This window comes from Tetrao urogallus (genome assembly GCF_951394365.1).
Source record: "Tetrao urogallus genome assembly, chromosome: 9".
NCBI classification, from domain to species: Eukaryota; Metazoa; Chordata; class Aves; order Galliformes; family Phasianidae; genus Tetrao; species Tetrao urogallus.
In genome coordinates, this window is record NC_136822.1 from 16,851,908 (window position 1) to 16,869,325 (window position 17,418).

At 41.3% G+C, this 17,418-nt stretch overlaps 3 protein-coding genes across 3 annotated transcripts; 1 reads left to right on the forward strand and 2 right to left on the reverse strand.

Annotated features, from left to right (window-relative positions):
• Positions 1-91: 91 nt before the first annotated feature.
• Positions 92-3,177, reverse strand: NDUFB5 (NADH:ubiquinone oxidoreductase subunit B5; the record flags this gene model as incomplete). Its single annotated transcript, XM_079539793.1, has 6 exons — positions 92-308; positions 689-795; positions 1,419-1,480; positions 1,784-1,850; positions 2,729-2,817; positions 3,063-3,177. 6 exons carry the CDS (start codon positions 3,175-3,177, stop codon positions 188-190), a joined length of 561 nt encoding a protein of 186 aa, XP_079395919.1. The 3' UTR covers positions 92-187.
• Positions 3,178-3,308: 131 nt separating this feature from the next.
• MRPL47 (mitochondrial ribosomal protein L47) lies at positions 3,309-6,181 on the forward strand (the record flags this gene model as incomplete). The annotated part of the gene is made up of 7 exons (XM_079539628.1): positions 3,309-3,409; positions 3,558-3,703; positions 4,024-4,084; positions 4,387-4,483; positions 5,157-5,287; positions 5,585-5,680; positions 6,064-6,181. 7 exons carry the CDS (start codon positions 3,309-3,311, stop codon positions 6,179-6,181), a joined length of 750 nt encoding a protein of 249 aa, XP_079395754.1.
• A 2,618-nt stretch (positions 6,182-8,799) lies between these two features.
• ACTL6A (actin like 6A) lies at positions 8,800-17,155 on the reverse strand (the record flags this gene model as incomplete). The annotated part of the gene is made up of 14 exons (XM_079539676.1): positions 8,800-8,880; positions 9,402-9,488; positions 9,785-9,880; positions 10,908-10,988; positions 11,353-11,467; positions 11,772-11,833; positions 12,036-12,125; positions 12,209-12,315; positions 12,531-12,625; positions 13,320-13,417; positions 14,576-14,676; positions 15,259-15,433; positions 15,623-15,699; positions 17,131-17,155. The coding sequence occupies 14 exons, from the start codon at positions 17,153-17,155 to the stop codon at positions 8,800-8,802; spliced, it is 1,290 nt and encodes a 429-aa protein (XP_079395802.1).
• Between the last annotated feature and the right edge of the window lie 263 nt (positions 17,156-17,418).

The following is a 17,418-nucleotide window of genomic DNA, read 5'->3' on the forward strand; positions in this document are numbered from 1 at the left end:
TATCTGACTAATACCTTCAGCAGCTATACAAGTTGAACTTTCACATAACTTCTTTCAAGATATCAGAATCAACAAACACTTACTTGTGTTTTTTTGTTTTTTTATTTATTTCCAAGATATGTGCTCCACAGATAAGCCACTATTTATTGGTATGCATTTGAAAGCATACATACTACCTTAAACCTGTTCAATTGTCAGGTGTTGCTTTCATAGAATTGTCAACGAGATTTTTATCAGGTGTTTCGTACTGATACCAAGGTCCATCTCCCCTGTGTCTCATCAGTCTGCGCGCCTCCAACTCCATCAGCCTGAAAGAAAGAGCACCGCTCACACTGAACATGAAATCTATTGGTTTTGATCAGACTTGTATCAATCCGGCCAATACTGAGAGCAACAATGAGTTCAGCATCTACAGCTCATAAATATTAATGAAGCACAGGTAATAAGAAAATACAAAGAGAATGTTATTTTACAAGACTGCCCTTGGATTATTTCAGCATTGGTGATCTTAATACTAAGAAGGCAGTGGTTACAGACACTGTAACTTCCACTATAGCACCAGCCAATGCAGCAAGCATGAAAGCTCAAGTGATGTGTAAGCAAACAGGTACTCTGTGCCAGCATCCAACTAACAAAACAAACTATATTATGTAGCAGCATTTAAAAACACCTTAACTGTCTAACGTACCTCATTTCAGTCTTCTGTGCTTCAATGTGGATGAAAGCCATCTCTTTCTCATAGTTCTTTTCAGGTGGGTCAAGGAGGTAACGAGCTATCCACCGACTTATAGGGTGCTGGAAAATATAAAAACAGAAGTTATTAATGGAATTTCCAAACAGAACTGCCATCATACTGAAACTATTTGGCATGTTCCCAATCCTGAAGACATGATCAACATTATGGGTGCTGTCATTCAAGCAATAATAGGAAAATTAAAAACATGCTCAACTATTTGTAAGATCAGAACTTTAAAATGGTATATTTTGCTAGTTTTTAAAGCCAAGATAAGCTGTAGAATAAAATTTCATGACAAAATTAAAAATAAATTAACAGGAGACACTCGATTTATTTTCTTTCTTTGAAATAAATTCCTATGAACTGCCACTGTCATCACAGAAAAGGACTCCAAACCTCTAACTGTAACCAGTAACATTTTCAAGTACTGCTTCCATACAAAGTCATTTCACTGGGAATAAAAGTCTGAATGAGTTGAAGCAGCCATAGTATTACTGCTGAGTTCAGTTGCCTTTTATCAAAACCAAAGTGCTTACAGCAAGAACTCTCAGTTTTCTGACAATTTGAGCTCTGTGGTAGGGATGTGTCCATTCTCATTACCAGTCTCCATTCATTTTACTCCCAAAACTAGTACTAAGAGGAAAGCTGTTCCTCACACTGCTCTTTTACACACTACACTCACTTTATAGTATTCCCAGTGCTCTGGAATATAACCTTCAGGAATCTCTGCAAGTTCAGCTTCACCTGATAAAGAAAACAGGGAAGGATCATTTCATACAGTTATTTATTCAAGTATTTCATATTCAGCCTTTCGCATTAAAAAAACATAAATCACAAATTCACGTGAAAAATACCTAATCTCTCAACTTAAACTATAGAGAAAAACTGGACTTGTATTTCTCAGTGCTTATACAGTATTACCATAGATGTTAGGCATATTTCATGGTCCTCAAAAGATCTGTTTTTTCTCTATCCAGCATGCTTAATTTCCATTTATGCATTTACTAATCATGATCATATACTTAGCTTAGTCACGAGAGCACACACCGATGAAGATGTTGACGTATGTTATGAAAATTAGTGCTGGTATTCCTGTCAGAAATATATAGAATCTCTGTAAAAGAAAAAAAAAAAAAAGAAAAAACAGCATGGAAAAGTCAGAAACTTGACAAAAGTTAGATGAAATAAATTTGAAAGCTACGTAACACTGCCAGTAATTCTTAGATTCACTCTCACAGTCCAGACAGAAATATAGTGCTATTTGCTGATTAAAATTAGTTAATTAACAAATGAACAGTGATGCTGTATCAGTTCATGGGCCCATTGAATTCAGCATTCATTCTTCCAAAGAGGTCAGTGTCTGCAGAAGCAGATAGCAACGCTTTCCCCATACACTGCCTCAGCACCTGCTGCGGACTGGCTTCGTTCAACATTTCACAGTAACGAGGCACTAACACCAGTGCAATATCATCCAACAGGAATATGGCACTGCTCACTTGGGTAACTGCAGAAGACAGATAAAGGAAGCCCAATCACACTAACAGAGCAGGATCAGGTTGGTTATTACTCATCATAATGGGCTTTATCCAAAACCTTGCTTCTCAAGGGTTGAACTCGGGTCACATTCCTTAGTCTAAATCTCTCATGTTATTGATAACTGGAGGCAAATCCTGCAGAAAAGCAACCTAAGATGCTTTGAAAAGAAGGTTGAACTAGAAAGCAGCTGCAGATTATGCATATATGAGTACAGACACACATTTTAAGAATGCTAACGCAGCACCAGCTCAACCACCCATCACAACTTCTGCCCCATGCTCCATCCTGATTCTTTTTGCTCTTCACCAGACTCTGATGTTACAGCACAGGACAAAATGCTTTTAGAAGGACAGACAATTCTTACTCGTGTGAACAGCGCCAGCAGAAATTCTATTTTAGGCATTCTGACACACAACGGGGTGTTAAACCGAATACGTTCAGCCTGCCTTTACTCACCAGCATATTCAGAAACCGAGTGTCGTAAAAGCTCGTCGCCTTGATAATAAACATTCTCTTCCCATGGCCGCTGCTGTATCGCACCGGAGCTGAAAGCAGAACCAAAGCACGGCACATTAATCCCGTCAGCGACCGCACCAGGCCGAGGCCAACAGCGCAGCCCTCGTCACGGCCCCGGCACAGCCCCAGTGCGGTCCCCGCTTGCCGCCACAGCCCCACGCCCCACGCCGCGGCCTCCCGTTCCCCTGCTCGGGTCACCTTTCCCTCCGCTCCCCAAGGTCACCTCGCACCCAACGCTCCCCACCCTACGTTCCTACAGCCACCAAGACCCTACCGACGGTGCCGGGAAGACGGACGGCCCCGGAGAGGCGGGGGAGACGAGCGCAGCCCGCCGCCCGCCGCGCTCCCCAAGCAGCGGCCGCCCGCAGTACCAGGCTCATTGCCGCCATGGCCGGGACTGGCACGGGGGCGGAGCCGGATGACGCGATTGAAGCTGGGCGGGCGCCATCTTAGCAGAGGGCAGAGCGTCACCTCTACTTCCGGCGCTCTCGCGAGACGCCATCCGCGGCGCCGAGGGAAGATGGCGGCCGCCACGGCGATGGCTGCCCTGGGTCGGCGCCTCGCGGTCGCGCTGCGGCTGACGGGAGCGCGGCCGGGCCCGGCGGCTGCCGGCCTGCCCGGGTGCGTACAGGGCGGGGGGCTGCCGACAGGGCCGGGCTGGAGGCGCGGGTTGCGGCGGGAGTCCCGGGGAGAAGGAAGGATTCCGGCTGTACGAACGGAATGCTGTTTTTTCCTATGAAACGTCGCTTTTCCTTTAATTGCTACGCAGCTTCACGCAGAACCGGTGCCACGAGAGCCTGGCGCAGGCCGAGCCCCTCTGCCACGCAAGGCTTCTGCACACTACGCTGCCTCGGAAGGGCCTGGAAGAGTTCTTCGATGACCCAAAAAACTGGGGAGAGAAAACAGTGAAGTCCGGTGAGTTCCGTTCAGCGCTTCCGATCCTCTGTGTGAGGCGTCGGTGTATGACAGGATCTGCGTCCAAATGCACAGCGCTGTAAGAATTTGTCACAGAGCTTTCCTGGTTCCTGGCCTTGAGCAAACACAAAGGCACAGTGCATTTTCATCACCAAAACAGAGCTGAATACCCTCCAGGGTGGCTTTCCGAGATATGACACTATTTCAGCAAGACAATACTTGTTAGTAGTCAGCTGAGGCTGCAAAGAGCTGCTTATCTTTTCAGAGTATGAAAACTTGATTCTTCTAAATCAGTGGGTTTTTTTTACTTTATTTTTCAGGGGACGCATGGAATATAAAGCAGCTAAGGGCTAAGAGCAGTCAAGACTTGCACAAACTTTGGTAAGTTCTATCAAAGTAGCTTCTCTTCTTTAAAAGCAGCTCTTTTATGATGTAGTGTTAACACTTCCCACCTATACCTTTTCTTCAAGTGAACCCATCTCCCTCAGCCTCATGCTGTAGGTTGGATGCTGACTACCTGCTGACTGCCTCCAGTTGTCAGTGTCTTTGCTTTTTTTTTTTTTTAATTAAAATTTTACAGGATATGGGGATGTAGGCTGGATAACTCTTCTCTCCAGTCCAGCAGGCCAGTAACTGTTTCTGTATCCAAAAATTATTTTAAAGCACTGTATTTTCTGATCTAGGTATGTCCTACTAAAGGAAAAGAACATGCTTTTAACTTTAGAACAAGAATCAAAACGACAGCAGAAGCCCATGCCAAGTCCAGAACGATTAGAAAAGGTAACTTTTGTCATATTAGCTGAAAATTTAACTTAAGCAAAATTGCTGCATGGAAGGTGAAGTGCTTTCAGGCTTGTTAAAGACCATTTCTAAATTTCTTTTTGTTAGCATGAACACACATGCTTTGCTCAAGCAACACAGGGGGAAGGCCTCTTCACTTGTCATAGAATAAATATTTGTGTCTTTACTCACTGGAGCTGCACTAGAGGATTTCTAGAAAATTCTTAAAAAACACTCTCTACAGCTTTCTAACCAGTTAGTGGGCACTGAAGCTGTAAGCAGACAACAAAATACAAGCTATATTAGCAAGCGGCTATTACAAGTCATCTGACAGAAATGCATACAGCTGCTATTTGCTTCTTCTGCTCCCTTCCTTTCCCTGCTCCAGAGCTCTCTACTTTCATCACTATCAGCAGTCGCTGCTCTTTAATGTTCGCACCTCCCCCCCCATCCGTTCTATTTGTAACTTAGCTTTGTAAAGCACCCATTTTCTAGTATGCCAGCATATAAACCCCATTAAGCTGTTTCACTTGGCCACAATTGTGGAAAATACAATGGAGTTCCTAGCTGATTTTAGCTATGCTTTCCTTTATATTTTGTCAGATATCCATTTGAGATCTTTAAGTTGTAAGCAACGTGCTTTGTTGGTCCTAAAACCAGCTCTTATTTCCAGGTACAGAAGTCTATGAAAAATATTGACTTGGTTGTCAAAGAGAGAGAAATTGCTTTGAGACTTCTACAAACTGGCCATGAAAAGCCAGTACCTGGAGAGTGGAGAAATGACTTCTTGGGACGCACCTACTGGTATGGAAAAGATAACTTCTCCTTCATACATTTGAAGTTCTCCCATGGTATCTCTCTTGGTCAAGAGAAGATCTGTATATTACATTGAAGCATGTTTGCTAGCTGCATTTAGATGATGCTTTATTTACTTCCATATGGCTGTAACATGCTAAGTGATTCTGTACCTAAACTCAACCATTAATTACAAGTTCTGGGCTGTACTGATCAGACCGTGCTTTCACCCAAGAGTTTTCTATCAGTGTCTTGGAATTCTACCAGACTATGCATTCTATAATCACTTTTGTGTGTCTTTAACAGGTATTCATACAAGGAATGGCCAATACCATGGTACCTGAACAAGAAATACAAAAAAAGGAAATTTTATTATTTACCTCATGTGAACCGCTTCATCAGGTAAAACATTTTTCAATTGAAAATACTTTTGTTATGTTCCTCCTTTCACTTTTCAAGGAATTTTTTCCTTTAAATAGATAGTAGACTGAAAACAAGGCTTTTATCAATTGCAGTTTGTTCTTATCTTAGTTAAGAGATTTAACTGCTTATGAAGTTGAAATCTAAGTCATTTCATATGCAAAATATGCAAGGTGCCCCCTAAGACTAATCGCTGTAGAATTCAAAAGCGGAAGGTATTAAGGAGTCTGCTTTGCAGGCATTTCTGCTTATCAAAGGCAAATTAATCTAATACTGAAGTCATACTCAGTGGGAGCCTCTATTTGATTAGTGAGTTTATTATGGACATTGCAGTCTCTGTTTCTAACCACACTACTTTATTTCAGGCTTAGACTTGAAAAATACTTACGTCTAAGGAACAGAAGGCAAAACTTAGAGAAGAAGAAGCAGAAACTCTTAGAAAAAAAATTTCCTCACCTTGCTGTAAAATCTCAGAGCCAGTAACATCCTGAAGAGTGCTGCAAGCAATTGTCTGAGTGTCTTTGTGACCGGAACATGGAAACAAGTTTTGAAGCCAGTGAACAACTTGACTGAGCATTCCCTCATGGCCTCTATCTCAACTTAAGCTAAATTAAATTTGTGATTTGAAATTAAAGAGCCGCTTCAGTGCATGACTCAAAAATTAATCGTAACACTTATTTGAAGAAGCATTCGGAAAGTTATGCTTTAACCAACTACTATAAAGTGAATCATACCTTACTAACAGTAAAAAGCAGCCAGACGAAAGTATGAAGTGTAGGGGGGTATTTAGCTGCTTTAGTTTAACAAATCTGTACTGAAAACAGAGTTTTATGAGAGCATCTGAAGCTCACATCCCATACCTTGTTCCCTGATCTTCTATAGCTCTGGAATCATCACTTGTTATGTGTATGTTCTACACAGGGAAAATACACTGTTATTAACTGAGCTCTTCCAATGAGCTGCAAGGAACTTTCCCTGCTATGAATCTGGCTCATTAACGAAGATCAAATATTTAATATCAGCTTTTAAAAAATGCAGTCTTAATACCTACATTTCTAGATTTTGAATCCAGACCATTCCAAACACAGGTGTGCTGTTATTTTGCAGTAAGCCAAGTGTAGGAAGACTGGCAGTAGTCTTCCCTGCAATTGAAGCAGAAAGGTAAGGAACCTTTTCCTTATCTATTGGTCTCACTTGGTGGTAAACACTACTTCATGGCAGCTTTTAACCTTCAGATGAGATGGTGTAAAAATTTAGAATAAAACCACCTTCTCAATAATTTACTATGCAGTATAATGTGATAAAGCAGTAGATACTCCAGGGCAACAGAAAACGAAGCAGATAAGTCCATCCCCACCACTGAGACCTTCAGTTAATTCTCTACGTTACACAAAATACCTACTTCATAGTCAGAAACTCTTTAAAATAGTGATAAAGCCCCAGAAAATACTTTGCTTATCATGAAGTGTTAGGCCATTCACAGATACTGCCATTGTACTGTAGTTTTATAAAGATACAAAGTAGATAATCACTGAAACTTACATGCATGCCACATAAGAAAAGCCTGAAATTTACGTTCAATTCATGGAGAAACAAACAAGGCACCTACTTTCTCTCCTCATTCTAACTTCTAACACAGTTCTGACCTGCTAAGATACAAGTTCAGCTGACATTTCACATTCTACTTGAATGCAACCTCAATCAAGTCTTTTCCTTCCCAACTTGACAACAGCAAGCAGTTTGTCATGCAGTGTAGCTGACTTAAGTTTGCCTCACTTGCTGACAGAAGTATAGTTTGTCAGAAGCTTCAGAAACGTGAAGCAAGCAACTTTATCCAAGAATCAAATGATGTTTATTATGGTATGACAAAAAACAGGCTGCTTTGATAAATTACTTTATTGCTTGGAGGTAACACGAAACTTCTCATCTAGAGGACCCATCCCTATTTACCCTTGAGGTTTTCTAGGATACTGAAAATGTAGCAGTTATTGTTCACATATTTTTATATCAGTTAAATGCTATTTGGTTTCTCACAGCCTTTAAAATAAAGAGCAAAACTCCACTGTGCCACAATACAGAACATCACACAGCTGTGAAATAGAGTAAGCTAAACAGCAACACAGAGCTGCAGCTTAATAACAGTTCCTGCTGAAAAGAAAAGAAAAAATCCCCCTGCTTCCTCTGCCTGAGCACACACACCTCATGCCAAGTGCAGGCACTTACTGACCTTGCCAAGTCAGCTAAGGGAGCTAACCCAGCAGTAAATAAATTGTGACTGCACCCCTAAGTTACAGTTCATTTCAAAATGTAAAGCCACATCCTGAGGTCTATGACTATTCTGCCAGTCTTGGAAAGAATTCTCTGCCTTACATTCCCTGTCTCTAAAAAGCTCTGCTTCTCATCTACATCACTAAGGCATTCAGCGTGTTATATACATTCTTAGAAACTAGCTGGAAAGCAGTAATGATTTACTGAATGAAATCGCTCCATAATGGAAAATTAGCAGACCAGTGTGTAATACAACATTCACTAAATGGAATGTAACACTGTCATCAGAGGGTAGAAATTCACCCTGAACTGACCCACTTGTAGCAGATTAGTAAATACAAACTCTGATTTTTAAAACAGAAGAGTAACTTTCTCTGCAAGTACTCACAAGGTTGCTCAAATACAGAAGAGCAAGTTTTATTTTTGAGAGAAGAGCAATTTAAGGCCAAAGTACTAGCAAAGGAAGACTAATATGTGAAAGTAGGGTTTTTTTTTTTTAATAAAATGGTGCAGGCATTTGCAAGGTTATGCCTCTGTTGGTTAACTTGTAAAGCTATTCCCAGGAAAAGATGCTAGAGAAAATAGACATTTATACAAAATTATAAAATACTTGTTATACGAATTATTGCTTTACAAAGGACATAAACATCCTTTTTCTATGGTAGTACCAATTAGGTCTCTCAAAATCTCTAAGGTTTGTTAAAAATGGAACCTGAATTATGCAAAAAATCTAATATAAACTTTCTACAAAAAAGTCCATCCCATTCCTGAGTATGCTAAAGCTATAAGTCAGAAGAAGCGCTGAGGAAGCAGCAGTTTTCACAGCAAGAGGTTTAAGGACATTTTCTTTCTACACATTGTTTCCCTCCTTCTTCATATTCTTGTTTAGAAATCCACATTTGTTGAAATGTACCCTACAAAAACAAAACAACAACAAACCAGAAACATAAAGGTTAGGAGAAATGTGCTTCACTTTTCATTAATGTAAAGATTTTCTTGTTTTTCCATCAAATAAAGAAAGAGGATTTGACTCCACACGCTTCAGTCAATTCCCTTTGATTTTTTTTCCCCTACTGGAGATTAAACTCAGACTGCAAGCTGCAGTACCCAAAGCTGATTTCAGTCTGATACTGCTACAGGAATTCCCACAAACCATTCCAATGTTCAGTAACCTGGACAATCAAGTTCATGCACACCATAAAGAAACAGACTTGCAACCTTCATGATGCACTACCTACACAATATTTTTAGACACTGTATTTCAAGCCTGCACACTGCCATTAAATACAGAAGAAGGTGGCAAGTTACATTCCGATCAACCGGAAAAATTCAGATAATTATTGCTCCATTAGCATGAACTCTTCAATGCATACTTATCTGACCTTAATTTTTTGGGCAATGCTGCTGCATAATGTAGTAACATGGGTTTACTAACCAAAGAAGCCAAAATTGAACCACCAATCCACGAGCTGAACCTCCGCTCCACTGTGGTGTTGTTTGCTATCAATTTCAGACGCATGCTCTGCATAGAAAATAAAGTAAAACAAAAGAAAATCAGATACAAATTGCAGGAGGCTGGTGCCCTTTAGTAACATGAGGACAACACAAAGAACTCTGTGTATGCGCTAACATGCAGGTGGAAAAGATCAATCTTATTCAACTTACAACAGAGCTCATCTGCCCTGAATTTAGAATCCAAGCAAAGCTATGCTGCAGCAGAAGTATATGCCGTTTCTATCTCGTCTCCTAACAGAGGCCATTAGCATATGCAGCAGAAAAGCAAAATGATAAATAACAGAATTTGAAGAGTTGTCTTACCGGTGGAGTTTTCTGAGATAGCTCTCTGTTCAATCTGTCTGTGAAACTCTGTATTAGTGTGTTCCCTCCTGCTACAATCACACTGCCATAGAGGCCCTGAAAAGAGAATAAGAAACCTACATTAATTCCGAAATCATTCTGAAAACAACTTTCACACAGCACAAAGGAATGACATGCAAACACATGTAATCAATAACAATAATGCATCATTTCATATAAACAATACTACCTCTCGCAATACAATTTATTACTCATGTGAAAAACATCTCATGAGAGCTCAATAACATACTATACAAGGAAGATAGGAGCTGTGATCAATGATTCTAAATGACTTCACAGTACATATCCTTCTGTTATAGAGCCTTACAGTCACATATATCCTCTATCCAAGCTATTGGTTTCCTTTCAGCTGAATCACAGAATCGAGTTGGGAAGGTCCCATAAAGATCATTGACTCCAACTCCTGGCTCCAAAGGACTCCCAACTGGATGTTCCAATAGCAAAGGAAAAAATCTGAGAGCGCTCTAAGTTTTCCATCTTGCTAATGCTGCACACTTACATTGAACACGAATCGTGCTCTAGTTCACACAGCCTGACACCCTTGTTAAGAGGAAGTTTTTCAATCAACCCCCCATGCACTGCACATCAAACCTGAGTCTTTTCCAGTTGAGTTCTGAGAATGTGAGAACAATGTTTAAACCAAAATGTTTTCCTTTAAAACCTCTTCCCTCCCTTTTACTCACACCCAGAAGTTCCACTCAATTGGTTATGTTTAAGAAATACATTTGCCAGGCCGATGCAAGAAAACACGCAAAGTATGAAGAAAAATGCCAATCCAATGCATAATCTGAGGCCAATCCAATGCACGTTACACAAGCTCAGTCAGAAACAGACATTAGCTACTTACACAGATAGAAACACTGAGTTTAAGTCCAACATCCTGACTTAGGCATTTTGTAAAACAAAACGGTAAGCCTACATGTTCCCAAATACATCATACTTACAGCATTACTATGCATTACAATTACCCTAGGAAATTCATACTCCTTTATCACCCACATCCAAGTAAGAAAAACAGAATCAGTGAAATCTGTGCCTTAACTAGGACATGGCGAGCACTTACCGGCCTGATGTCTATGTCACACATCCCAACGCTTGTCGTGACAACGTGACTCACACCCAACATCGTGTTACCAGATAAACCCTAAAATTAAAATCAGTAATTCACACATCTTTACTTCAAACAGAAAAACCCAAAGTACATAAAAGGCCCGAATGAGCTGAATTCATCTAATTTATTGGAGAGAACAAAACATTGCAATGGAAAGTGAAAAACATTCTTGTTTTCCCAAGAAACATCCAGCACATCTCATTCTTGAACTACATTTCTTCTGTTGCTTTCCCAACCCTAACAAGTCAACACAGAGCAAATTAACTGATAAGAGAACCACAAGATATAAACACACACACACAAATCAGGAAGTTTCAGGGACACCATACAAAGGGAAACCATGTAATAAATCACTAATTTAAAGCCTCCTCAATGTTACATATCATTGTTGTTTTACCTTCACATTAGAAGGGTCAAATAATCCCTCAGGAATTTTTAGACGCTCAGCACCAAAGTCACAGTTATAGCCATTGGGGAACTCATAATGAACTGTTGGCATCTGTGCAGCTACCCTAGAGCATTCAGAAAGCAACATATTAAAGTACAATGTAAACAGAATATTATCTAAGTAGCATTATAAACCAAAGTTCCAGTGAGAATACTGTGATTTCTCTAAATGATGCTTTTGATAATATTATGATCTTATGGAATATTAAATAAGCTACCACCTGGATGCATACTATTTCTCTACTTAAATAAATAGATGTTATCTACCTTTGCTTCATCTCTAAATAAAACAAGCCAACAGCAATGAACAGCAAAGCATTCCATGCACAACTGTTAACTAATTTCACAAGGAGGAAAAGAGCAACATACTGTTCATCATAGGTTGAATCTGACACTTGGAGGACAGAAGCTTGGAAGTCCTGAATGACACACTAGGGAGATAAGAATTACATGGTTACAAGAATGTCAGTCAATAATCCAGTAAAACTTACAGAACTGAGGTTTTTGTTTTTTTGTTTGTTTGTTTTTTTTAAACATTTTCTAGTTCCTGAAGAAGAAAACCTCACATACTTGCAAGCCAGATTTTGTTATGGGATGCCCAGGGAGACTGAGTTGGAGAAGTGACATACTTACATTACACATGTAGTTGTGCCAAGACCTAGTGACCTGGGGTAACTTCTCTTTTCTTTTCCAATTTGCTGGTGAGCCCTCACGAACTGCCTCCTGAAGTTGAGGGGAACATAACCACGAGTTCACCATTTAAGCTCTTCCCCCCCCCCAAACAAACACTAAATGTACTTTCCCACCTTTGAAGCAATCATATATGGAGGGATTATCTCTATATTCATTTCCTGAAACAGTTCTCTGCACTGCATAGTAATAAAGTCTCCTGCTAGTGGTGATTTTACAATACCTAAAAGATAAAAACAACAATCCATCCCATCAAACTCATAAAGTACTGAAAACAGAATGAACTCTCTCACAGAGACACAGTTGGATGCTTGGTTGTGTTTCATTTTTCATATTTAAGAGAAGAGATATATTTAAAAGCAGTAGTTAAACTGTAAAAGTAAAAAACGAGCCAACTTGACTTTGATACTGCTGTGCTATTATCCAAGAAGACTTTACCTTGCTGAAGTACATATCCATCATGCACTGGGATAGCAGTGGTATGTGTTGCTCCGCTATCCAAGATGAGACCTGTAGATCTCCCATTAGCAAAACTAGTCAAAACAATTAAAGAAAGTAGCGTAATTCTCATCTTAAAAAAGTAACATACGATTTAAGCATAATTAGGAATGCCAGTGTTTAATTCCTCAACTCTACAATCCGGTTTGCTATTCTCTCAGGCACATCACCTTCCTACAGAGTGCACAACCCCATCGACAGAACACTTAGCTTTGGACAAAGATGGCAATCCAAGTCAATAAATCCAAGTCAATACTATTAGTAACCTCAATACACATTCAACTTATTTAGATTCTAAAGGTGAAAACATGCTATTATTTCAAAACAGCTACAAATACTCATCTTAAGGCTATGGGAACATAAATGTCTAGTTACACTATTCAGTAGTTTGGACAATGCTATTTTGGTCTTGTAGCGTTCTTACTCATGGTATAAAATGAAAACAAACTAACAAAAAAAAAAAAAAAAAAGAGAGTGGAGAAAAAAAGGCAAATTAGAAAAAAAAGACATCACCTCAAAGGACAACAGCCATACTGGGAGAACTTCAAAACTGAACTTAAAGCTCAGAAATCAAAGTTGTTTACTTCCTCCCTAGATGTTTATGGAAAACCTAATTCAAGGAAGAAAAATTAAACTAGGAGTTGCCTAGAATAGGTTTATGTAATTTCCACAGATTAAAAAAAAAAAAAAAAAACAACTAAAAACCCAGCACAACATTCCAAAGGATACGCTGTTAGAACAGCAGTTTTACACAAGAAAAAAGCAGGGATGTTGTAGTGTTCAAACATCAATTCAGTCAGTTTCTCACGCTTTGCTCTAGTATTCCACTAAAAGAAGAAAAAAAACACAAACAAGTAAATAAAAAGGAGTCAGGCTTTCTTGAGGATCATTTGAACATAATAAAAGAAAGCAAAAAGAAGTGAAATAGTAATTGGAATTATTAAAGCCAGAATTACAAATCAAATCAAAATTCTATCCAGAAATAGATTTCTAGTAATTTATTTCCTTAAAAACTTCATTATTCTAATACTATTTGAAAACATTAATGCATTCCTTCAGCTTAAAAGTACAGAAAGCAAATGTACAGAAAGCAGGCAAAATGCTTGGATTACAGGTCTACTTTAACACCTTCAGATCTTATGCCCTTCAAGTGTATCACCCTAATGTGACAGAAAGCACAGCAACAATAACAGAGTAGCAAAGCCTTTAGCTACAGCAGATGAGGACAAACCCAAAGGCAGCAGCCATAGACTCAGAAAGAAAAGAAGGTACTTATCTTTGGAAGCCTCAGGCACACAGGAATCCCTAGCAAAATACCCTCACCTCCACTGCCAGCCCTTAAGTGAGGTCTGGGAAAGGGTGCATCCTGGCTCCACCCCTTGTGGTCACTCAGATACATCACAAGCACCTGAGCTCTCCTGGGCTGCCCTGCTTTCCCACCAGGTGCTCAATCACTGCTTCAGGCTGTGACTTGGCATTTCCACTGCACTGACCATTACTAAATGACAGTAACTTTGTTCCCATTTTTCTCCAGAAATCTGCATTCATCCACTTCACTTACATTACATGGCCACTTGCAAAAATGAAATTAGAACTCCTCCACTGCACATGTTACTCTGTCACATGTTAGATGGTAGGCTGAATGCAAAGATGGATTAAGTGTGACATGAGACATGCAGACAACTTTTTGCTTTTATGCTAGGCTGTTAAGTGAGAATATAATTTTTTATTTTATACTTTTTTTTTAAATACATGAAACACAGTAACACATAGTAAGTACTTTCTAATAAAACTCATGAAAATTCTTTCAAATTGTTGGGATTTTTTGACATGTTTCTTACTGAGAATACTTTCCAAAACCCACACAGTACTTCAGTTTTAACAGCCATAACCTACAAACCAATGTTGGATTTCTCCAAGACTAATGTCTGTAGATTCAGCATGAAGATCAAGACTCCTCAAAATGCAAAACTTCTTTTACTCACTGGTGCTTCAGACATAAGGACAGGATGCAAACTCGCTTCAGACTTAATATGCATCTTGTAAGTGTGATCCAAAATTGCCTGGAAACTATCCCAGTCTTCAACTGCAATGACATTGAAGCAAGCAGATTAGTTGCTTCTAACTTTTGATCCACTTCATAAATCCACATAAAGGTTTCCTGATGCTTTTTTTCCCAAAGAGCTCTTCAGTCAAAAGCTGTCCTCAGCAGACCTATACCCCTCCTGCTTTGCCAAATTCTCTCTTTTTCTATAAGCATCATAATAGCAGGTAAGTTACAATAAAAGTCCACCGACATAGTATGTATGCTTTATGTATTTTGTAAATCAAGTATCCATTCTGATGGCTGATAGCCTCTGTCCATACACGTTACAGGAACAATCTTAGGAACTATTTCCAAAAATTGCTTCTTTATTGTTTTATCAAAGGAGATAGCTAAATTAAAGCCATCAAATAAACAAGAATTTACAAGTCTCCCACTAAGACATAAAAATGCTCATTACTGTATTAAAATTTCGTTAGTGAAAGCAGAACCTTTTCTTTATGAGCCTGTTCTCTAAGGGAAAAAACAGTTGACATGTATAGCATCTGTTTACATGAAAGCTATGACTTTTTGTAGCCCAGCAATGGTATCTTAAAAATAGGTAAAAAAGACAGAGCACCATACTCATTCCATTTTTTAAAGGTGAAATGGCCTCCATATTTTCCCTTGGGACTCTCAGGGCATTGGTGTCTATGTAGTAAGTTGGGCCCCCTTGTTTGCCTTTGTCACCATCTATCTCCATCAGAGTGCTGCCATTGTCTCTTTCTAGCACCACACCTATAGCTGTAGGAAAATCAACCTGTAAAGCAAAAGGTAAGATATCAATAAAAATTATTCATTTTCGTTGTGGTTTTTTTTTTTTTTTTGCTAAAAAATTCAGTTTTCCTTAAATACTAAGAGTAATAAACAGTATATTCTAGAAGCTTATAACTAACAAACAAGTTCTAAACCCCAGTTATAATTTCACTGAATTCATAGAGATTCTTACCTTTGGACAGTCTTCGCCTGCATAACCTGCTCTCACTGTATACGAGCCAATGTCAAAAACAAGAGCTCCAACTTCATCTGAAAAGATTGTTAACAAAGAGGTGGTAAATGATTATTGTGCTCTATTACAATCCTGACCTGAACTTTCTCTTCTGTCTACTTTGCTTGCCAGAAAAAAGCAAACAAAAAAACCCAACACAATAAAGCATGTTTCCCAAGACACAGAGAAACTTCTCTATTCAGAATTCAAGCTGAGAGCCATCAGGAGGTTCCAGATAGGCCATAACTAGGACATTGCAATACCTTTCATTGGCATAAGAAAAAGGGTAATTTTAACAGAAGAGGGTTGTATCTAAATACAAGCTTGAGACGTGAGTCCACATGAACTTCATGACATTCAACAAGGCCACATACAAGGTGTTGCACAGGACTTGAGGCTCAAGCAGCTGGACATGAGCTAGTAGTGTGTGCCTGCAGCCCAGAAACTAACAGTAACCTGAGCTGCATCAGAAGAGGGGTGGCCAGCAGGATGAGGAAGGTGACTGTCCCCTGCTCTGCCTTTGCCAATTCCCAGTTGGAGTACCACATCCAGGCCTGTAGCCCCAAGCATAAGGATGAGGAGATGTTGGAGTGGGTGCAGAGGAGGGTCAAGGAGACAATCAAAGGGCTGAAGCACCTCTCCTGTGGAGAAAGGGAGCTGGTTTTGCTTAGCTTAGAGAAGGTTCTAGTGAAATCTTGTTGTAGCCTTCTAGTACTTTAAGGCACCTTATGAACAGAGAGAAACTGATTTTGTACATGGTTTGATAGTGATAGGACAAGGAGAAATAGTTTCAAAATAAAGGAAGAGATTTAGATAGGGAGAAATTTTTCAGAGAGGGGAATGAAGCCCCGGCACCGCTGCCCAGAGCTGTGTGCCAGGTTCCTTGGCCCTGGGCAGCCCGAGCTGGAGGGGGCAGCCGGCACACGGCAGGGGGTGGCACAGGGTGAGCTTTAAACAAAGCAACGTGATCTGCGATGCACGGAAACAGACATTTGAGCGCCGACTCCGACACCAAGCTGTCAAAAACTCGCACGAACCGAAGCAGGCCGGGATCGCCCCGAGTCGGCCGGAATCCGAGCGTGGGCAGCCGGAGCCAGACGCCCCAGCCCCGCAGGTTGGGGTGCCGCACTCCGAACCGCCCTCCTGCCCGGGGCTCCGATCTTCCACGACTTCTTAAAAGAAATCCAAACCCTCAGACTCCCGCCCGGCACCGCAGCACCGCCACCAGCCCGGGACCGCCGTGCAGGGCCGCCTCTCGGCGGAGCGGTGCCGGTAGAGGCGCGGACGAGGTCCGTGGCGGCCTCCTCTTCCTCGCGCACGGGGCAGCGGCGGGGCCGGGAGCGGCGCGGCGGGAGGGAGCCGGGCCGGGGCCGCGCCGCTGCTGGGCCCCGAGGGAGCGGCGGGACGGGCGGGCACGCGGCGCCTCACGGGACGGCGCGAGCTCAGCGGTCTCGCGGTGCCGGACTCACCTCCGCCGTAAACGCCGCCGCTCATGGCTGCGCGCCGGCCGCTCTCCTCGGCGATGCGGCAACAATAGCAGTTGGGCCCTCGCCCCGCCGGCCGGCCCAGCACAAGCTCGCAGGCCCGCGCCTTCCCGCCAATGGCAGCGCCGCTACCGTCCGCCCACCCGCCCGCTCGTCAGCGCGGCATCCAACCGAATGGCTGCGCGGGCACAGCGGCCAATCGGCGAGGGGCGGGAGGCGGGGCCCGGTTATGGATAGCCAATCACACGGCACGAAGCAAGGAGGCGGGCGAAG